General features: G+C 48.1%; 1 protein-coding gene across 2 annotated transcripts in view; it reads left to right on the top strand.

The window, feature by feature from the left end:
• Polr3a (RNA polymerase III subunit A) overlaps nt 1-16,562 on the top strand; it is a 38,106-nt gene extending 21,544 nt beyond the window's left edge. The window contains exons 18-31 of one of the 2 annotated variants that reach the window (XM_052189885.1): nt 435-553; nt 1,100-1,237; nt 2,169-2,339; nt 3,647-3,760; nt 6,456-6,542; nt 7,308-7,390; nt 8,374-8,544; nt 9,439-9,532; nt 9,723-9,815; nt 11,040-11,204; nt 11,710-11,874; nt 12,070-12,201; nt 13,839-13,971; nt 15,503-16,562. In XM_052189885.1, coding sequence (XP_052045845.1) covers nt 435-553; nt 1,100-1,237; nt 2,169-2,339; nt 3,647-3,760; nt 6,456-6,542; nt 7,308-7,390; nt 8,374-8,544; nt 9,439-9,532; nt 9,723-9,815; nt 11,040-11,204; nt 11,710-11,874; nt 12,070-12,201; nt 13,839-13,971; nt 15,503-15,651 — 1,814 coding nt within the window. In that variant the 3' untranslated portion in view covers nt 15,652-16,562. Of the gene's footprint in view, nt 1-434; nt 554-1,099; nt 1,238-2,168; nt 2,340-3,646; nt 3,761-6,455; nt 6,543-7,307; nt 7,391-8,373; nt 8,545-9,438; nt 9,533-9,722; nt 9,816-10,975; nt 11,205-11,709; nt 11,875-12,069; nt 12,202-13,838; nt 13,972-15,502 lie in introns of those variants that run through there. The other variant, XM_052189886.1, reaches the window with a different exon arrangement.
• The last annotated feature ends 270 nt before the right edge of the window (nt 16,563-16,832 follow it).

Below are 16,832 nucleotides of genomic sequence, written 5' to 3'. Positions count from 1 at the left end.
GGCTTCTATTGCTGTCCTTTTTGTTTATTATGAAATCCAATTCTAGCTCTCTACCTCCGCTGCCTTTTACCCATTGTTCTACTTCCTGCCCCTGGTGTACTCCTAGGGCCTCCCCTCCTCTGTCCTTGCTTCTTACTCTTGCACACATTCAGATTTCTTCTCCCTGTGCTCCTCCGTATGCAAACCCCATGTCCTGAAGGCCAGTATGGTGACCATCTGAAAGGTTCCAAAGGCTCTTCCCTCCAGCCTGCACGTGCACATGCCTCTGAGCCCTTTCCTTGGTTTCACCTACATCACGGTAGCTGTTCTTCACCACTGAGGACTCTTGGGCTGTGAGCATAAGAGTTGTGCTGAGTCCCATTCTGTTTTATCCTGTTACTGTTTTGCATTTTTACATTTTCTAGTACACTTTACATTTCCGACTTGTACCCTAGGTTCCTTCATTAACATATCACAGATGATTGCCTGTGTGGGACAACAAGCCATCAGTGGCTCCCGGGTTCCAGATGGCTTTGAGAACAGATCTTTGCCTCACTTTGAGAAGCATTCAAAGGTAAATAGCAGTGGAAGAATGAAGGTTTGTCTAGATTGTCCTCTGAGGAACACAGAGCTATCAGGGCGTAACTCCGCCATTTGTGTCGCTGAGGTTCCTTCCCTTCTTGTCTGTCTTCAAACACTTGAAGTGCTTGTTTGGTGGCTGTTGCTATGTGAGAGTTTCACCACCATTACAACAGGCTATTTTTAGTGGCTCTAGCTGCATATGGCTCTTGTGTGGAGGTGGAGGGGGCTGGCTAATGATAAGGATGCCTTGAAGGCAGCAACTTCCCAGGGAATGAATGGGTCAGGCACCCTCTGAGTTTCTTGACACTGGACTCCAGTTCCAGCTCACACTCCCTCTCCTGAGACACTCACAGGCACTGGCACTCCAGCAAAGATAGCCAGTTCTAACTGGTTCTCCTACGGGCAAGGGCACACAGCACCTGCCAGATCGACAGCCACTGTCTGAGTGTGTGTAGCCTCCAGGGACATTTTCTTATGTGGGTGAATTTTACAATTTTGGATCTTGAACCTCATTTGATTTTCTTCTTTCCTACTTTAGCTCCCTGCTGCCAAAGGCTTTGTGGCCAATAGCTTTTACTCTGGCCTCACGCCTACGGAGTTTTTCTTCCACACAATGGCTGGTCGAGAGGGTCTGGTGGACACAGCTGTAAAGACCGCTGAAACAGGATACATGCAGGTAAGTAAGTGAGGATGTGCCGTTAGCTGCAGAGCATCAGCTCTGTGTGAGTGTATGTGTCTGTGTGTGTGTGTGTGCGCGCGCACGTGTGTGTGTGTGCCTGTGTTTGTTCATGATCTGCGGTTTACCACCGTCTTGAATTTGAAGGGAAGGATTTAGACATGTTGGTGCTCCAGAACTAAAGAAACAAACAAAATAGTAACTCAGATTGTCATGTGGACCACGGTGGACTGTGGATGCTTTTCCTCCTCCTGCATGGCACACTGTGGCTGAGGGTATGAGCATATATAGTATGGATTCCCGGAGCAGTATGTTAATCTAGAAGCAGTGGGTTCTGGCGAGGGGAAGTTTGTTTCTCTGCGGTAGGCCCTCTGGTGGAAGGCCCTCCCAAGTAGAGCTGAAAAAACGGTTGCTGCTCTTGCTTCGGAGGCTTGCCCTGCTTCCTCCCCTCTGTCTGAAAACAGAGCTTGCATCCGAGTCTCTGGGCTGAGGTCTACAGGTGTGGCTTGAGTGTGTGGAGAAACTATAGTGTGTACCATAGGGAGCTGGCGGGAAGGCAGAGCAGCCCAGGAAAGCATTGTGCAGAGCTGTTGAGGCTGCTGAGGTTTCTGTTGCAGGAGGCTAACCCGTGAAGACCAGGTTAGAGCAAAAGCTGCCTTTCACTGCACATGCGCCTCGGTGTTCTTGGGCGAGAGAGGCACTTTTAAGGGATTTCTGATAAAGCACCGTTGATGTAATTGAAGTGCTTATAACCCTGGGCTGGGATGAGTGCTTGCCTAGCACACACAAGGCCCCGGGGTTGATCTCTAACACCAGGAAAAACAAGCAAGTAAATCAATGACCTGTGGCCTTAAAACTTTGAATGGCAAGTCTGATTGTGTGCTATGAAGCAGTCTGCAGCAGGCAGCTGAGCTTCTTTCTCTTCCTGTAGAGAAGGCTGGTCAAATCCCTAGAAGACCTCTGCTCCCAGTACGATCTGACAGTGCGGAGTTCAACTGGTGACATCATCCAGTTCATCTATGGAGGAGATGGCTTGGATCCCGCCGCCATGGAGGGCAAAGATGAACCGCTAGAGTTTAAAAGGGTTCTGGACAACATCAAGGTGACTACAGTACTCAGTTGGGGGTACAGACTCTGGGAGGCTCTGTCCTCTCTGGATATTGTTCATAGTACCACGCTTCCCTCTTAGTCACCGCTGCCTAAGGAATAAATTAGTACCTTTCTCCAAGTGACCCTGTTTCCATTTTTGTGACTGTTAGTCCAAATCAGATGCAAGGGAAGAGGCTTAGCTCCTCTCATCTAGTGGAGCGAACTAGAGCCGGGCTTTATAAAGAATGGTGTTAGGCAGCAGGCTCATCTCATACTCTAGCGCCAGGAATGAATGTTGGAACCATTCTTTTTGAAGAGTCATTGGACAAGATTGATCTGGATTTCAATTTCATGCCTTTTGACCCAGCTTTTATTGACAGAAGGTTGTTCCACTGAGGTGTCTTTTACACTAGTAGTTGCAAGCTACCAGTTGGGTCAAAAAATTAGTAAAACTCTGAGGAAACCCCATGAGCTTAAGGTGTGTTGAAGTATTTCCCTCTTGAGATGTTTAGTTGGCTGGTGGTTTTTGTAGTCCTGACATCGAGGCCAGGGCCGGGAGCATGCTGGGAAAGGGCTGGACTGTGAGCAACAGCTTTGATCCTTGGTTACTTTTGTACTTTGTATTTTCTGGTAAAGTCGTACTTGGCTGCCAACTGCACTTGAATTTGTTCTGTAGCTTAGGCAATCCAGAACTTGTGATCCACCTGCCTGTGCCTTCTAAGTAGCTGAGATTACAGAGTGGGCCACTAAGCCTGGTGACAGCAACATACATTTCTGCGAATATAAAATATACCAGGCAGTAGTAATCCCAGCATTTCGGAGGCAGAAGCAGGCAGATCTCTGAGTTTGAGGCTAGTCTGGTCTGCAGAGCAAGTTCCAGTATAGCCTGAGCTACACAGAGAAATCCTGACTTAACCGGAAATACAAATCTGGGCTGAAGTTGAGTTGGGAAGCAGTAGATCCATACTCACCAGTTAGAGCGGAACTCTTTAAATAAGGCGGGCTTCCTGACGGCATGAGAAAGCGTTCCTGTAATCCTTTCACTTGGCAGGGAAGATCAGGAATTAGAGACCAGCTTCCACTGCATGGTGAGCGTGAGGTCAGCCTGAGCTACATGGGACACTGTCTCAACAGACAAAACAGAAGGCAGAGCTTATCTGGTGTTCACTTTCCCATGACGTGGAATCCAGAGTGTGTTAGCAAAGAAAGCCGCAGGTTGCTAAGAGCTCACTCTGCAGTTATATCTGGGAAATTCCTCTGCCTAGGCCTCTCCCAACCCCTCACCAGGCACATGTAACACCGTGTCTTTCTGGTACTCAGGCAGTGTATCCATGTCAGAGTGAACCTGCTCTCAGTAAGAACGAGCTCACCTTGACCACTGAGGCCATCATGAAGAAAAACGAGTTTCTGTGCTGCCAAGACAGCTTCCTGCAGGTACGCTCTGCCTGGAGTCCTGAGGGCTCCGCCTAGTGCCCCCCATGCACGGGATAAGCCAGGGTTTATTGCGGGTGTTTGTCATGTCCTGGACAGTATCTCACTAGCCAGATGAAGAATAATGTAAGTTAGGGGAAGGAACCTAGAGGTCTAGTCTGTGTAACCCTGTCACCAGTCCCGTGTCCACTTTCCCTTTTGCGCAGCCATTCTGAGGGCCTGTCTGTAGTTACTGCCATCTGCCGCAGATTGCAGCTGCTCTCTGTCACAGATCAGAAACCGATTGAGTGGTCTTCCATGTCTCCTGGGGCCATTACCATGCTGTGCCTTGAAGGTTTTCATTGGTTTGCCTTTTGTTTCTGACCAGTGAGAACCTGCTCCAGCGGCGTCTCCTCATCCGTAATCATGGCTAGGATCAAAAGCAGAGGGATCGAGAGACCCCAGTCAGTGCTCACCATTGGGCTGGAGTCCCAGGCCAGTTTTGTGTGTACATCAGGGCCAGAGGGGGACCTCCTAGGGGGACCTCACTCCCCTTGATCCTGTGTGGAGGGGTCGAAGGTGAAAGGTCCCTTTCAAGTACCATTTGTGGTGGATTTTGCCCTAGAAGTCATCTTCCTTTTTTGCTTTTTAGAGATTAGAATGGCAGTTTTGTTTTCCACGTGGCTATGTTATCTTTCTCTTCATCCTCAAGGATCTTCACTGAGAAATAACGGCTATGAGCTGTGTTGGTGTGGCCTGGAGTCAGCAGATGACCTGTCGCCAGCACACTTCTATCCCAGTTCTAGCAAACACAGACTCCTTTTCTGGCCGATTCCTATACTTTTGACTAGTTTTCATGGGTGGCCTTGTGGCCAGCAGTTTCTTCAGTGAGCCCTGGCCCAGCTTGTCCACTGTGTCGCTCATATTAAAGACTTGATGTTGTGACAATGGCGAAACATGTCCCCTCTGTCCAGTGTCTCATAATGAGGAACTCACATGCACTAAGAGAACTAAAATGTAATACTGAGCCCGGTCCACAGCTACAGCTGAGGCAGATCTGAGTAGCCGGCCCTTGTTTCCTGGCCCTGACCGGAGTTCAGTGTGAATGCTATTGTCACACTGGAGTGTGAGACTAACGAGTTGCCTGTGAGTTCATTTGCCTGCTGAGAGCTGTACATGCCTTCCCTCTAGCATGCATAGACCCACCTACCAGAGTTCTTGGTGCTTATATCAGGTTGGTTTCTTCCATGTGAATCTACCCTTTAAAAACTTCACATCCAGTGCGCGTCTGTCCCCTAAGCCCTTTGGTCCTTTCAACAAAGCCACTGAGAGCATGTTACATGGGGAGCTGCTGACAGGTGCTTCTTCTAGTGCCTGTAGGCTGTGGTTTGGTGTGTCTGTCTGATTGTGTGTCTGTCTGCCTTGTCTGTTTCCGTCTCCTCACAGCTGGAAACCTCCAGGACTCTTTGCTCTCTCCTGTTTCTGTTCCCCTTGCTGAAAGAGTTGTCACAGCTCCTGGGCCCTTAGGTCTCAGCCCTGAGCCAGACAAATGGTAAGGTGTGAAGGTCACTAGTGAACAGGGTTTTTTTTGCCCTGAGCAGCACAGAGAGAAGTCTGCCCTGTCCAGTGGCGCTCCACCTTTCTTTCGCAGGTCGTCCTTTCATGTTACTCACTGTCCCAAACCAGCTCCAGGTGACTTATGAATGAGTTGTTCCTTTTCAATATCACTGCATTTATATTTATTTGTATTTTTGGTGGCATGCATGCTTATGCCATGGCGAGCGGAGACCAAGGACAACAGCTCTTCTTCCCATATGGTCTTGGGGACAGAAGTCAGGCCATTGAGCTTGGGACAGGCATCTTTTCCCCCTGAGGCAGCTCACTAGCAATGAGTTTTTCTTCAACATCAGTTTTTGAGGCATTTATTTTATGTATATGGGTATTTTGCCTGCTTGTATGTCTGGTGCCCATGGAGACCAGACCACAGGGCATCAAGTCCCTTGGGACTGGAGTTACAAATGGTTATGAGCTTCCATGTGAGTGCTAGGAATTGAACCTGGATGCCTGGAAGAGTAACCCGTGCTTCTAAGTGCTGAGCGTTCTCTCCAGCCCATTGCGAGACTTTAAATATTACAATTTAATAAAGCTCTCGCTAAAAGGAAATCAGTTCTATCTAGACGGATGTCTGAGCTGCAGAGTCACCTTCCATGTCTCCCACCTTCTCAATATAAAGATGGAGTTGACTAGCCCAGGCAGCTATGAGACCTGCGGAGAGACCAGAGGAGAGAGGCAGTGATGTTTAAAGTGATTGTCAATGCTTCCAAAGAGGTCTTCACTGTGGAGTCATGTGGGTTCTGAGTGTGTAGGATCTCAATGCCTTGTAGAGTCTCCAAGAGCTATGCCAAGCTCCTTCCCACAGCCATGTGGCTGAGATAAGCGTGCAGGATAACTCATGGGGAAAGATTGGATAGTAAGGCCTAACGAACTTCTTAAGCAGAGAGCTAGTTTCCCCAGGATGGAAGGCACAGTAGCCTCCTTACAGACATGCTCTGTAAGGGAACCAGTGCCTATATTGCAGCCTCTTGATGCTGTGTAGTTAGCATTGCTAAGATAAAGAGCACTGTGTCCATTGTTGGGTTACAGAGTGATTCTGCTGTCTAAATCATTGAAAATCATACAAAATCATATACAAATTGATATGTGTTCTATAATCTTTCAGGAAATAAAAACATTCATTAAAGGAGTGTCCGAGAAGATTAAGAAAACCAGAGATAAATATGGGATCAACGATAACGGCACAACAGAGGTACTGCTTTCCCAGACTGTTAGGACATGGTGTTTTCCAGGTTCAGCTTGTCCTGACTACGCTGCAGTGTTTCAGATGCAGCTTGTCCTGACTGCCCTGCAGTGTTTCAGATGCAGCTGTCCTGACTGCACTGCAGTGTTTCAGATGCAGCTATCCTGAGTGCACTGCAGTGTTTCAGATGCAGCTGTCCTGACTGCCCTGCAGTGTTTCAGATGCAGCTGTCCTGACTGCCCTGCAGTGTTTCAGATGCAGCTTGTCCTGACTGCCCTGCAGTGTTTCAGATGCAGCTTTCCTGACTGCCCTGTGGTGTTTCAGATGTAGCTGTCCTGACTGCCCTGCGGTGTTTCAGATGCAGCTTGTCCTGACTACGCTGCAGTGTTTCAGATGCAGCTGTCCTGACTGCCCTGTGGTGTTTCAGATGCAGCTTGTCCTGACTACGCTGCAGTGTTTCAGATGCAGCTGTCCTGACTGCCCTGTGGTGTTTCAGATATAGTTGTCCTGACTGCCCTGCGGTGTTTCAGATGCAGCTTGTCCTGACTACGCTGCAGTGTTTCAGATGCAGCTGTCCTGACTGCCCTGCGGTGTTTCAGATGCAGCTGTCCTGACTGCCCTGCGGTGTTTCAGATGTAGCTGTCCTGACTGCCCTGCAGTGTTTCAGATGCAGCTGTCCTGACTGCCCTGCAGTGTTTCAGATGTAGCTGTCCTGACTGCCCTGCAGTGTTTCAGATGCAGCTGTCCTGACTGCACTTGCCTTTGCCCTTCCAGCCTCGCGTGCTGTACCAGTTGGACCGTATCACCCCTACCCAAATAGAGAAGTTTCTGGAGACCTGTAGGGATAAGTACATGAGGTAGGCATGCTACCTGCCCTGCACTGCCAGGCGTGCAATCGCGACTCCCATGTCTTGGATCTTCTCTCAGGGTTCAGAATCCTGGCTGCCCTAGTTTCATCTCTGCTGATGTGGTAAAATACTTTGTCCAAAAGCAACATAGGGGAAGAAGGAATGATTTTTAGCACACAGGTCCAGGTTAGAATCCGTTCGGGGACATCAAGGCAGGCACCCAGTCGGCTGTTGCATCACACCCAGTCAGGAACAGAGGGAAAGGGGGCAGCCATGCTGCCTGTTTGCCTCTGCTGATGCTGTAGCTTCCTTCTTGTTCCACACTTCAGGTCCCACACGATGAACTGATTCTGACCTCTTAGGGTGGGTCTTCCCAACTCAATTAACAATCTATGAAATCCTCCTCAGACATGCCCATAGTCAGTGTAATATAGATAGCTCTCCATTGAGAATCTGTCCTTCCCCGTGAATCTATGTTGGGTCAGGTGATAATGAGAGCTAACAAGCACATGGCCCAGCATCAGCACCAGGCTTTGGGCAAATTTGTGCATTTCATCTAGACTCCCCAGTGGGATCTTAAGTTGGATGGATGCTCCTAAACATGAAAGGACTTACAAAAGAATTTCCTGAATGTCCTTTGCCTGTAAGCAAACTCATATTATGTACTGTAGATTCCAGCTCTCTGACCATGTTTACTACCCAGTAAGAACAGACCACTTCCAACTATTCCACATAGTGCACACCAGCCCTATATACAGAACAAGCTGATCACACAGAATTTAGTCATATTGTCTGCCACTCCTCTGATGACACTTGTTCCTAGACTGTGCCAAACCCTTCCTCTGGCACAAACACTGGCCCATTGCTGTTTCTATCCTAAACCCAACAGAATCTACATTTTCTTTAAAGGGGAAGTAACCATAAGCCTGTCCCAGCACTGTTGATACCTCTTCTTTGTCGTGTCATATTTGCTTTTGTGCCTTTTCTTCTAGAGCACAGATGGAGCCGGGCTCTGCAGTGGGTGCACTCTGTGCGCAGAGCATTGGTGAGCCGGGGACCCAGATGACCCTGAAGACTTTCCACTTTGCAGGGGTGGCCTCCATGAACATCACCCTGGGTGTGCCTCGGATCAAAGAGATCATCAACGCTTCCAAGGCCATCAGGTAGCCACGCCCTGGCCTGTTTCCTGGGACCAGTGGTCCTTGTGCTTATGAATGCCTGTGATTTATTAACTGGGCAGTTTCTTGTGTCCGGAGGGCAGGTCTGCTGTATTGATCATTGTTTGGATTTTTAGAAAGTTGCTCAAGGCAAAATTCATTTTATTTTATGGCCACTACCTACATGAAACAGAAAATATTACACAAGCTAGCCATATTGAGGCCAGTGAACATTCATTCCTTTGGTGCCATAACTCCATGCCTGAAGTGCTGACTGATTATTCTGCTTGATTTGTAGCCATTCTCTGTAAGCCCCTAGTGATTCAGTCAAGTTTTCAAGAGACCTTGGATTAGAAGAACTAGAGATACATCATGTTTTTAGGGGTAAAAGTTAGTCTATTCTGTAAGTCTTGCAGTAGAAATAACATAAGAACAGCTAAAGATAGCATATCCTGGTTGTAGACTAGCAACTGTGGATAGGATATCTAGCGTGGTTGGAAGTCTGCTTGCCCCCTGCAGGCTGGTCAGATCTGTCCCAAGGGCCCATGTTGATGGGATACTTGTCCCCTGTGAGAACAGAAGGTGACAGTGGTGGTCAGAGGAGCAGGGGTATTATTGGAGAGGGGTAAAAGGAAGTGAGTTGGTTCCCTGGAGAGCAGACGATCAAGAACTAAGTGGTAGGTAGTTTCTTGAGTTATGTCACAGATAGAATGGGGACCCGGGCTCCCCTGAAACTAGCTAGCCTCAGTGAGAGGTCAATGAGAGACCCTTTGTTGCGGGTCTCCCCGAAGTGAGTTCTAGTAAAGTGCTCGTGGCTGTGAGAGGCGCTCAGACTCACTACAGCACCCACTGTGCAGTCTGGTCCCTGCCTTGGGTGCTGATCCTTGCTCTTCCTTGCAGCACTCCCATTATCACAGCTCAGCTAGACAAGGATGACGATGCGGACTACGCACGCCTGGTGAAGGGCAGAATTGAGAAAACCCTGCTGGGGGAGGTAGGAATCCCTTTTGATAACAGGAAATGTTACCAGACACCCTCTCCTCTCTGCTGTTGAGGATGTGGCGGAGCAGCTGCTGTGGCTGTAGCCTGCAGCTGAGGCCGCGTGGAGAGTGTGCCTGTGTAGGGTTGAGGTGGGGACGGGGCCGTGAGAATGGAGGTAAGGAGCTGCTCTTGTGCCGTGGCAGATCTCAGAGTATATTGAAGAAGTGTTTCTTCCTGATGACTGCTTTATTCTTGTCAAGCTCTCCCTGGAACGGATCCGACTTCTGAGACTGGAGGTGAGTCAGAGTTAACGTGTGCGGAGGTGATCCTGTGTGTGCTGAGACAGGTGCCGAGAAACCAAGGGAGAAGTCGGCAGCCAGAGAAACAGTTAAAGATCTTTGGCTGCTGGTTGTTGTTGGTCCCCCCATTCGATGACACGTCTTCTGAGTTGGCCTTGATGCAGACAAGACATGGTCATCACAAGACACTTTGGACTTGGCGTGGGTGCAGTCTACATTTACCAGTTTATTATGACCTGGTGTTAGGATAGCTTATTGTGTCCATCTTTCTGTACTGTGGAAGGAGCCTGGCCAGTTCTGTGGTAGTCACCTGTGGATCCCAGCACAGCACTTGGCTGGTTTGCAATGTTTTCAGTTGCTGTCTTAGCCTGGCCTCTCTTACTAGTATTTGTGGAGATAGATAACAGTTAACTGACAGCAACCTTTGTAGGGGTCAGCTGAGTCAACTGCTAGTTAAGCCTTTCTTAGCTTTGAAAAAATTTTGAATTTTTCCCACATGACAGTCAAATCTAAATCTGTCTTCTTGTGTAACTTGTGATTCTGGTAGCACTTGCTTTATAGGCCTTGATGCAGCTTGATAGTAGAATAATTGCCTCTTATGTATAAATAAGGTTCTTGGTTTTATCTAGGGATTGGAAAAAAAATTTAAAAATGAAGAATGCATTTTCATCTGGGAGTATAGCATAAAACCAACAAACTTCTCAGCCTTCCTGGCCTCTGTTCTCCAGACACTCCAGAACTTTCTCCAGGGGTTGTGTTTGTTGCCATGAGTTGAACATGAATGTTCAATGAGAAAAACATTCATTTTTTTCTGTGAAAAGAATCTCCTGTTTATGAATAAAGCATAGGTATTGAACATAAATACATAATAACATTTGTGGGCTCGGAGAGACTGAACAGTTAAGAGCTCTTACTGCTCTTCCAGGAGGCAAATATTCTGTTCTAGCACCCACATAGATTATCTTTAAACCTTCTGTAACTCCAGCTCCAAGAGATCTGACCCCTCTTTTTGTGTTCATGTGTATCTACACATAGGTGACATACATTCACATAGACAGACACACATACATATGAGTAAAAATAAGAATAAATTCTGTGTCAGAGGAGGTGGCAAAAATTGACTACCAAGACTTCTTAAAGAGTCATCATGTCATTAGGAATGAAAGCCATTGTCATGGAATTCTGCAGCTGTCTGTTGGTGATGTCCCTGGCACCCTGCAGGTCAATGCTGAGACAGTGCGGTACTCCATCTGCACATCCAAGCTCCGAGTGAAGCCTGGTGATGTGGCTGTTCATGGAGAGGCCGTGGTGTGTGTCACCCCCAGGGAAAACAGCAAGAGCTCCATGTATTATGTGCTGCAGTTTCTGAAAGAGGATCTACCCAAGGTGAGGCAGAGCATCCTCTCTTGGAGAACAGCCAGGGGTGGAACTGGGGAGCAGATCACTATAAGACCAAGGATTGCACCCCAGTCCTTCATGGTCTTATACCCAAGGGGTCAGTCTGGTTCTTATTAAATGTTTTGGAGGTGTGGGAGTGTGTGGTGTGCATGTTGGCTCTCTCTCTACCTTTGGGTTCTTAGAGCCAGACTTGGGTTGTCAGGCTCGGGGGGAGACTCTTACTGACCCAGCCTGCTTTTCTGGTTTATTCTGTGACTGAAGCTCTGTCTATTAGCCTTCTTTCTGCTCTCGCCAAGCTGAATGGAGGTTGGGGCACAGTCCCCTGGACTGTCTTCCCCTACCCGCAGACAGTCCATAGTCCCCCTGGGTTACACACGTGGAAGTGGGGATGGCCAAGAATGGCATGAGTCAGCCTATTCCTCTACCCTGTTTCTGAGGCTCTCGGGTGGGGCCAAGGGGTTGCTGCATCTTGAACTTTCTGTGTGGAATGCAGGTGGTGGTGCAGGGCATCCCAGAAGTGTCGAGAGCCGTCATCCACATCGACGAGCAGAGTGGGAAGGAGAAGTTCAAGCTTCTTGTAGAAGGCGACAACCTGCGGGCAGTCATGGCCACCCATGGTGTGAAGGGCACCCGAACCACTTCTAACAACACCTATGAGGTACCCTCTCCTTTGGACCCTTGGCCCATGCCCAGCAGTTACCTGACCTGACATTTCTCTCTTCTCCCAACCATAGCACAACCATCTTTTGTGGGAAATAGGGCAGGATTTGCTTTGTGCTTGTGAGGCAGCAGAAGCAGTAGGAGTGGGGTGGCTCCTGTGGTGCTGCCTCTGCTCACATTGAGCTTTGCTTAGGTGGAAAAAACCCTGGGCATTGAGGCTGCCCGGACAACTATCATCAACGAGATCCAGTACACGATGGTCAACCACGGCATGAGCATCGACAGGAGGCACGTGATGCTGCTCTCTGACCTGATGACCTACAAGGTGGGAGAGAAGGGAGGCTCCAGCTCCTGACCCCCTGTAGGGGACAGGGGTCGTGACATCTACTGTCTAGCAACAGAGCCAGAGAGCTTGTATGGCATGTGAAGCACCCTGGTATGAGGACTGACCTGGACAGGAAGTAAGGTGCCACCACCAAGAAGCCTTAAGTGTGGGAATGGGGCCAGGTGTTCTGGTAAATTCCCAGGGACAGAATTTCAACACAGGTAGTGTTTGGAAGAGAAGTGTTTGAACGTGGCCTTTTTCCGTGTCCTGAGTCTTATTGTATAGGAAAATTGACCATTACCAAAACTAGGTGACTTGGGGTGTTTTTCCCTAAAGCATGCCTTGTGCTGATTATTTAGCTGTTTGCAGAGAGTAGGGCTGGGGATGGTCTGCCTTGCATGCATTGGTCTTGTGCTTGAAGTATCAAAACACACACACACACACAGAGGGAGAGGGAGAAACCTGCTCTCAAGTACGAGTGTAGGAGGGGCTGCTGAGGGTGTTTGATTCTTCTTACTGTAGTACATCAGTTTTCTCATAAGCTGCTACTGTAGTAGAGGGCTTTTAGGAACCACAGGTGTAAGTCATAGATGGGGAGTACAGTCATGATAAATACCCTGAGTCCCTGGCTTCTGTGACAACAGCATCCCTAAAGGAGAGGGTGTCTCAGGTGTGCCTTCTTGTATTGTTTGGATGCATGTGCTAGTTCAGTGTCTGCCAGGCAGTTTTGTTCTATTTTTGTGTTGTATGTACATGTGGGTGTGTAATCACGTGGGTATTTCTTCATGTTTGGAGGTCAGAGTTCAACCTTGGGTACTGTTCCTCACAAGACATTGACCTTTTTGATTTTTAATGCCTTTTTATTTTTCTTTTTGGTTTTTCAAGAGAGGGTTTTTGTAGATAGCTCTGGCTGTCCTGGAATGGTTTTGTAGATGAATCCTGGCCTGGAACTCAGAGATCCACCTGCCTCTGCCTCCTGAGTGCTGGCATTGAAGGCGTGCACCACCAGGCCAGGCAGTTTAAACGGTTTCATTAGCATATGTTAATTGTGCATTCCACGGGATTTTACTCTGGCAATTTTGTGTATGTGGATGATGTGGTTTTGTTGGAGTCTCCTCCATTTCCGTGCCTTACTGACTCACTCCTCATCCCCTTCCTCTTCCCAGCTCATCCTTCTTATTTTCATGCCCCCCCCCCCATTTTAAAGACCCAGTTAAGTATGGCTGCTTAGAGGGACAGGGTGAGGGAGGGGTCAGTTACAAGAGCATGGGCACCGCACCAGTGTTTATACCATTGGAGATTGTCTTTCCCTGTGCCCATCAAAAATGTAAATCCTCACATGAGGGTCCCTGAAGCACTCCCTCCCATCCTAAGATGTCAACAGCACCAGTCTTGTGTATGTTTGGTACTTTTTCTTAACTGGAAGTACCTACATTGTTTCTAGTACTAGCTTCTTAAGAAGGAAGAAGCTACCTCCATCCCCATCTGGTTTTTGGGCAAAAACCCAGATTGCTACTTCTATTCCTTGAATAGCTGCATGGCTGGTTTTGGTGTTTCTGGTATTGGGATATTGTCTATTGCTTTGGTATGGAACTTTAGGGAGTGGCTCTGTTCCCCTCTCACAATCTCTCACACAGGGTGAAGTCCTGGGTATAACCAGGTTTGGCCTGGCCAAGATGAAGGAGAGCGTGTTGATGCTGGCCTCCTTTGAGAAGACAGCTGACCATCTCTTTGATGCTGCCTACTTTGGGCAGAAAGACTCTGTATGCGGTAAGTTTGAATGGATCTATTGTCTCTAGAACCCAGCTGAGGCACCCTGTCCTCCTACTGAGTCTGAGCTACTTTCAGTGCAGATAGTTTTTGAGTTCCAAGAGAATAATATATGGATCCTGAATGCTTGAAGCTGTACTTGGACCCATTGCCTAGCAGCCTGTGTGTTGTTGAGGATTGACAGGCAGTGGGTAGTCTCAGTACCACCAGGAGTAGAAGAGACGGCCTGTGCTCCTGCCTCCTGGTGAGCCATTGATCATCATTTCAAAAGTCAAGTACCACAGAAAGGAGGAGAGACACAAGGTGGAGGGAGGGGTGGGAAGGTGTGGGGATGACTGGAAAGCCAGGCCAGGTGGTGCACATCTCTAATCCAGGACTAAAGAGGCAGAGGCGAGCAGAAACCTGTGAGTTCCATGCCAGCCTGTTCTACACAGTGAGTTCAGGCTCTGCAGTGAGAACCGGTCTAAAAACACCAAGGGGAAATGAAAGAAAAGTGAGGAGGCTTAACGTAGGAGAAGGCCAGGCACAAGCCAGAGTAGAGCTCTGCGATACTGGGACTGAGACCTAGCTCCCACCTGATACAGGAGACTGGGGTCATTGCTCAAGCTGTACACACCCACTTTCTGATGCTTCACCATCGAGCACATGCAGCCTTAGCACAGCCTCTGTCCCCCATCCTACTTGGAAATTACACACACACACACACACACACACACACACACACACACCGTCTATATGCCTGGAGCGCTCTAGCCCAACAGTAGCTGTCCCTGGATAGTGGGGCTTAGGTTGGCTCTTTGCCTCTCTGGTTCTGTAGTTGTCTGTGGCATCAACCTGAAATGCATCTACCTCTTGCTTGCTTCCTGGAGAATCAGAGACATGTATAGAGCCTATCCTTAGAGTTTTTAAAACTAACTAAAGCTGCCCAGTGGTGTTGTATACCTATAATCTCAAGCACTGTGAAGGCAGAAGCAGGCAGGTCTCTTGAGTTTGAGGCCAGGCTGGTCCACAGAGTGAGTTCCAGGGATTCCAGGGCTAAGCAGAGAAACTTTGCCTTGAAAAACCAAAAAAAGGAAAAGAGAGACTTGAAGTGAAGCCAAGAGGGGAATTCTGCACCCATCCCTTCTCTGAGTCAGTGGAGGCCTTCAACTGTTCTCATCCTTTCTTCCAGGCTAGGTTAAGGAAGACAAGTGACAAACTCATCATCTCCTGTTCATGTGCAGGTTTCCTGCTGTCTAGCTATTTCCCAAAGACTATTTATCTACTGCTTTTTGACTCATGTTTCAGAAATGGCTGAGCTGAATTGGTTTCCAGTGACCTATTGGACTGTGGTAGGCACTGTCCTTCTGGGGACAGGGCTCCTCAGCCTTTGCCCTTGTATATATACATGGGAAGGAAAATGATGACCAGGATATAGGCAGGTGATATATGGTAGAGCTGCACTTTAAATCTCAAATTTACAATCCTAAATCAATAATATCTTCTCCACTCTGTGAATCCTTTCTCTAATCAAGGTTCTGGTTGGTTCCAGGTGTGTCTGAGTGCATCATCATGGGAATTCCAATGAACATCGGAACTGGTCTCTTCAAGCTGTTACACAAAGCCAACAGGGACCCAAAACCACCCAGGAGGCCCCTGATATTTGACACACATGAATTCCACATCCCTCTTGTCACATAGTTTATGGCAAGAGGTCATCATTCCTGACCTTGGCTCCTTGTTCTATGTGCTGCTGAATGAAAGAACTTTGTGTTACTTGGACAGATGTCTGCCTGAACTTACCATGATCAGACAAAGCCCATGCCCCGCAGGAGCTCCTAAGATGGGGAACTGGGATTCTCTTCACTGAGGGGCCTCAACGCTGCTGCTCAGCCAGCTCACGACCCATGTCATGCCACTGTTTGTACAGAGGATCGTAAGGTGTGCCCACACCTACCTGTGAGCCAGGCCTGGACCCGCAGAGGCTAGGACAGAGTTCTAGTTTCCCATTGCTCAGTTATGCCAGATTTTCCACTGATGTACTAATGTAAATACATTACCTTTATTTATTTGTTCCGAGAGATGCTAAGTGTTCGTTGTTATTGTACTTTGAGACAGAAGCTGTAGAAACAAGACCACCAGGTTCAAAGCATACTGGGAAAGCACATACCAAGATGAGGTCCAGTGTGGGTGGCTAGGCTCTGGTGAGTCACTGTCCATGTGACTATTAATGCCTTAAAATGAGAGGCAAGCTGAGTTTCCTAGTAAAGTGAGTCACTTTCAAGGACTCTAGCCTGTGGCTCCCAAGTAAAGACTGTGGAACGACATTAACAGGAGGAGTGGTTCCCCTGTATTGCTGAAAACATTAAAAAACAACCTCCCAACTCTCCAGTCCCTGCCAGACCATCTCTCCAACAGGGGTCCTGAGTACCTCTCACTTCCATGGAAGGCCCACAGTCAGCCATCTCAACACCTAATTACCCGGTCAAATCAAAGCCTAATTAACCAATCAGATTTATATATCAATAAAAAAATCACAATTTACAAGATGCCAATACAGTAATTTCAGAGCTAACTGATGATAAATAAAAGCTTTATCCCATTATTTCTAACCTTGTGAACTCATAGATACTTGTGCCTAGAACACCATGTGGGTGCGCGTGTGGGGCCGTGGCTCTCTACCCTCTGGGACGTTCCCTTTCTTTGCAACACTTAGTTCTGCCCCCTTTTCCCCGTCCAATCACAGACCTCCTCTGCACTAATAAAATTAGGGAAAATCCTGCAACACCCCTAAATTCTCTTGAGAGCAGCAGTTGTTTGTCTATACCAGTCTATTCAATCTGGGACCAGGAGTTTGCCAGGAAGTCTACCAAGGTATCCAT

Source organism: Apodemus sylvaticus, chromosome 8, assembly GCF_947179515.1.
Source record: "Apodemus sylvaticus chromosome 8, mApoSyl1.1, whole genome shotgun sequence".
Classification (NCBI taxonomy): domain Eukaryota; kingdom Metazoa; phylum Chordata; class Mammalia; order Rodentia; family Muridae; genus Apodemus; species Apodemus sylvaticus.
The sequence above is the reverse complement of the archived record's forward strand: the minus strand, read 5'-3'. Positions and strand labels throughout refer to the sequence as shown.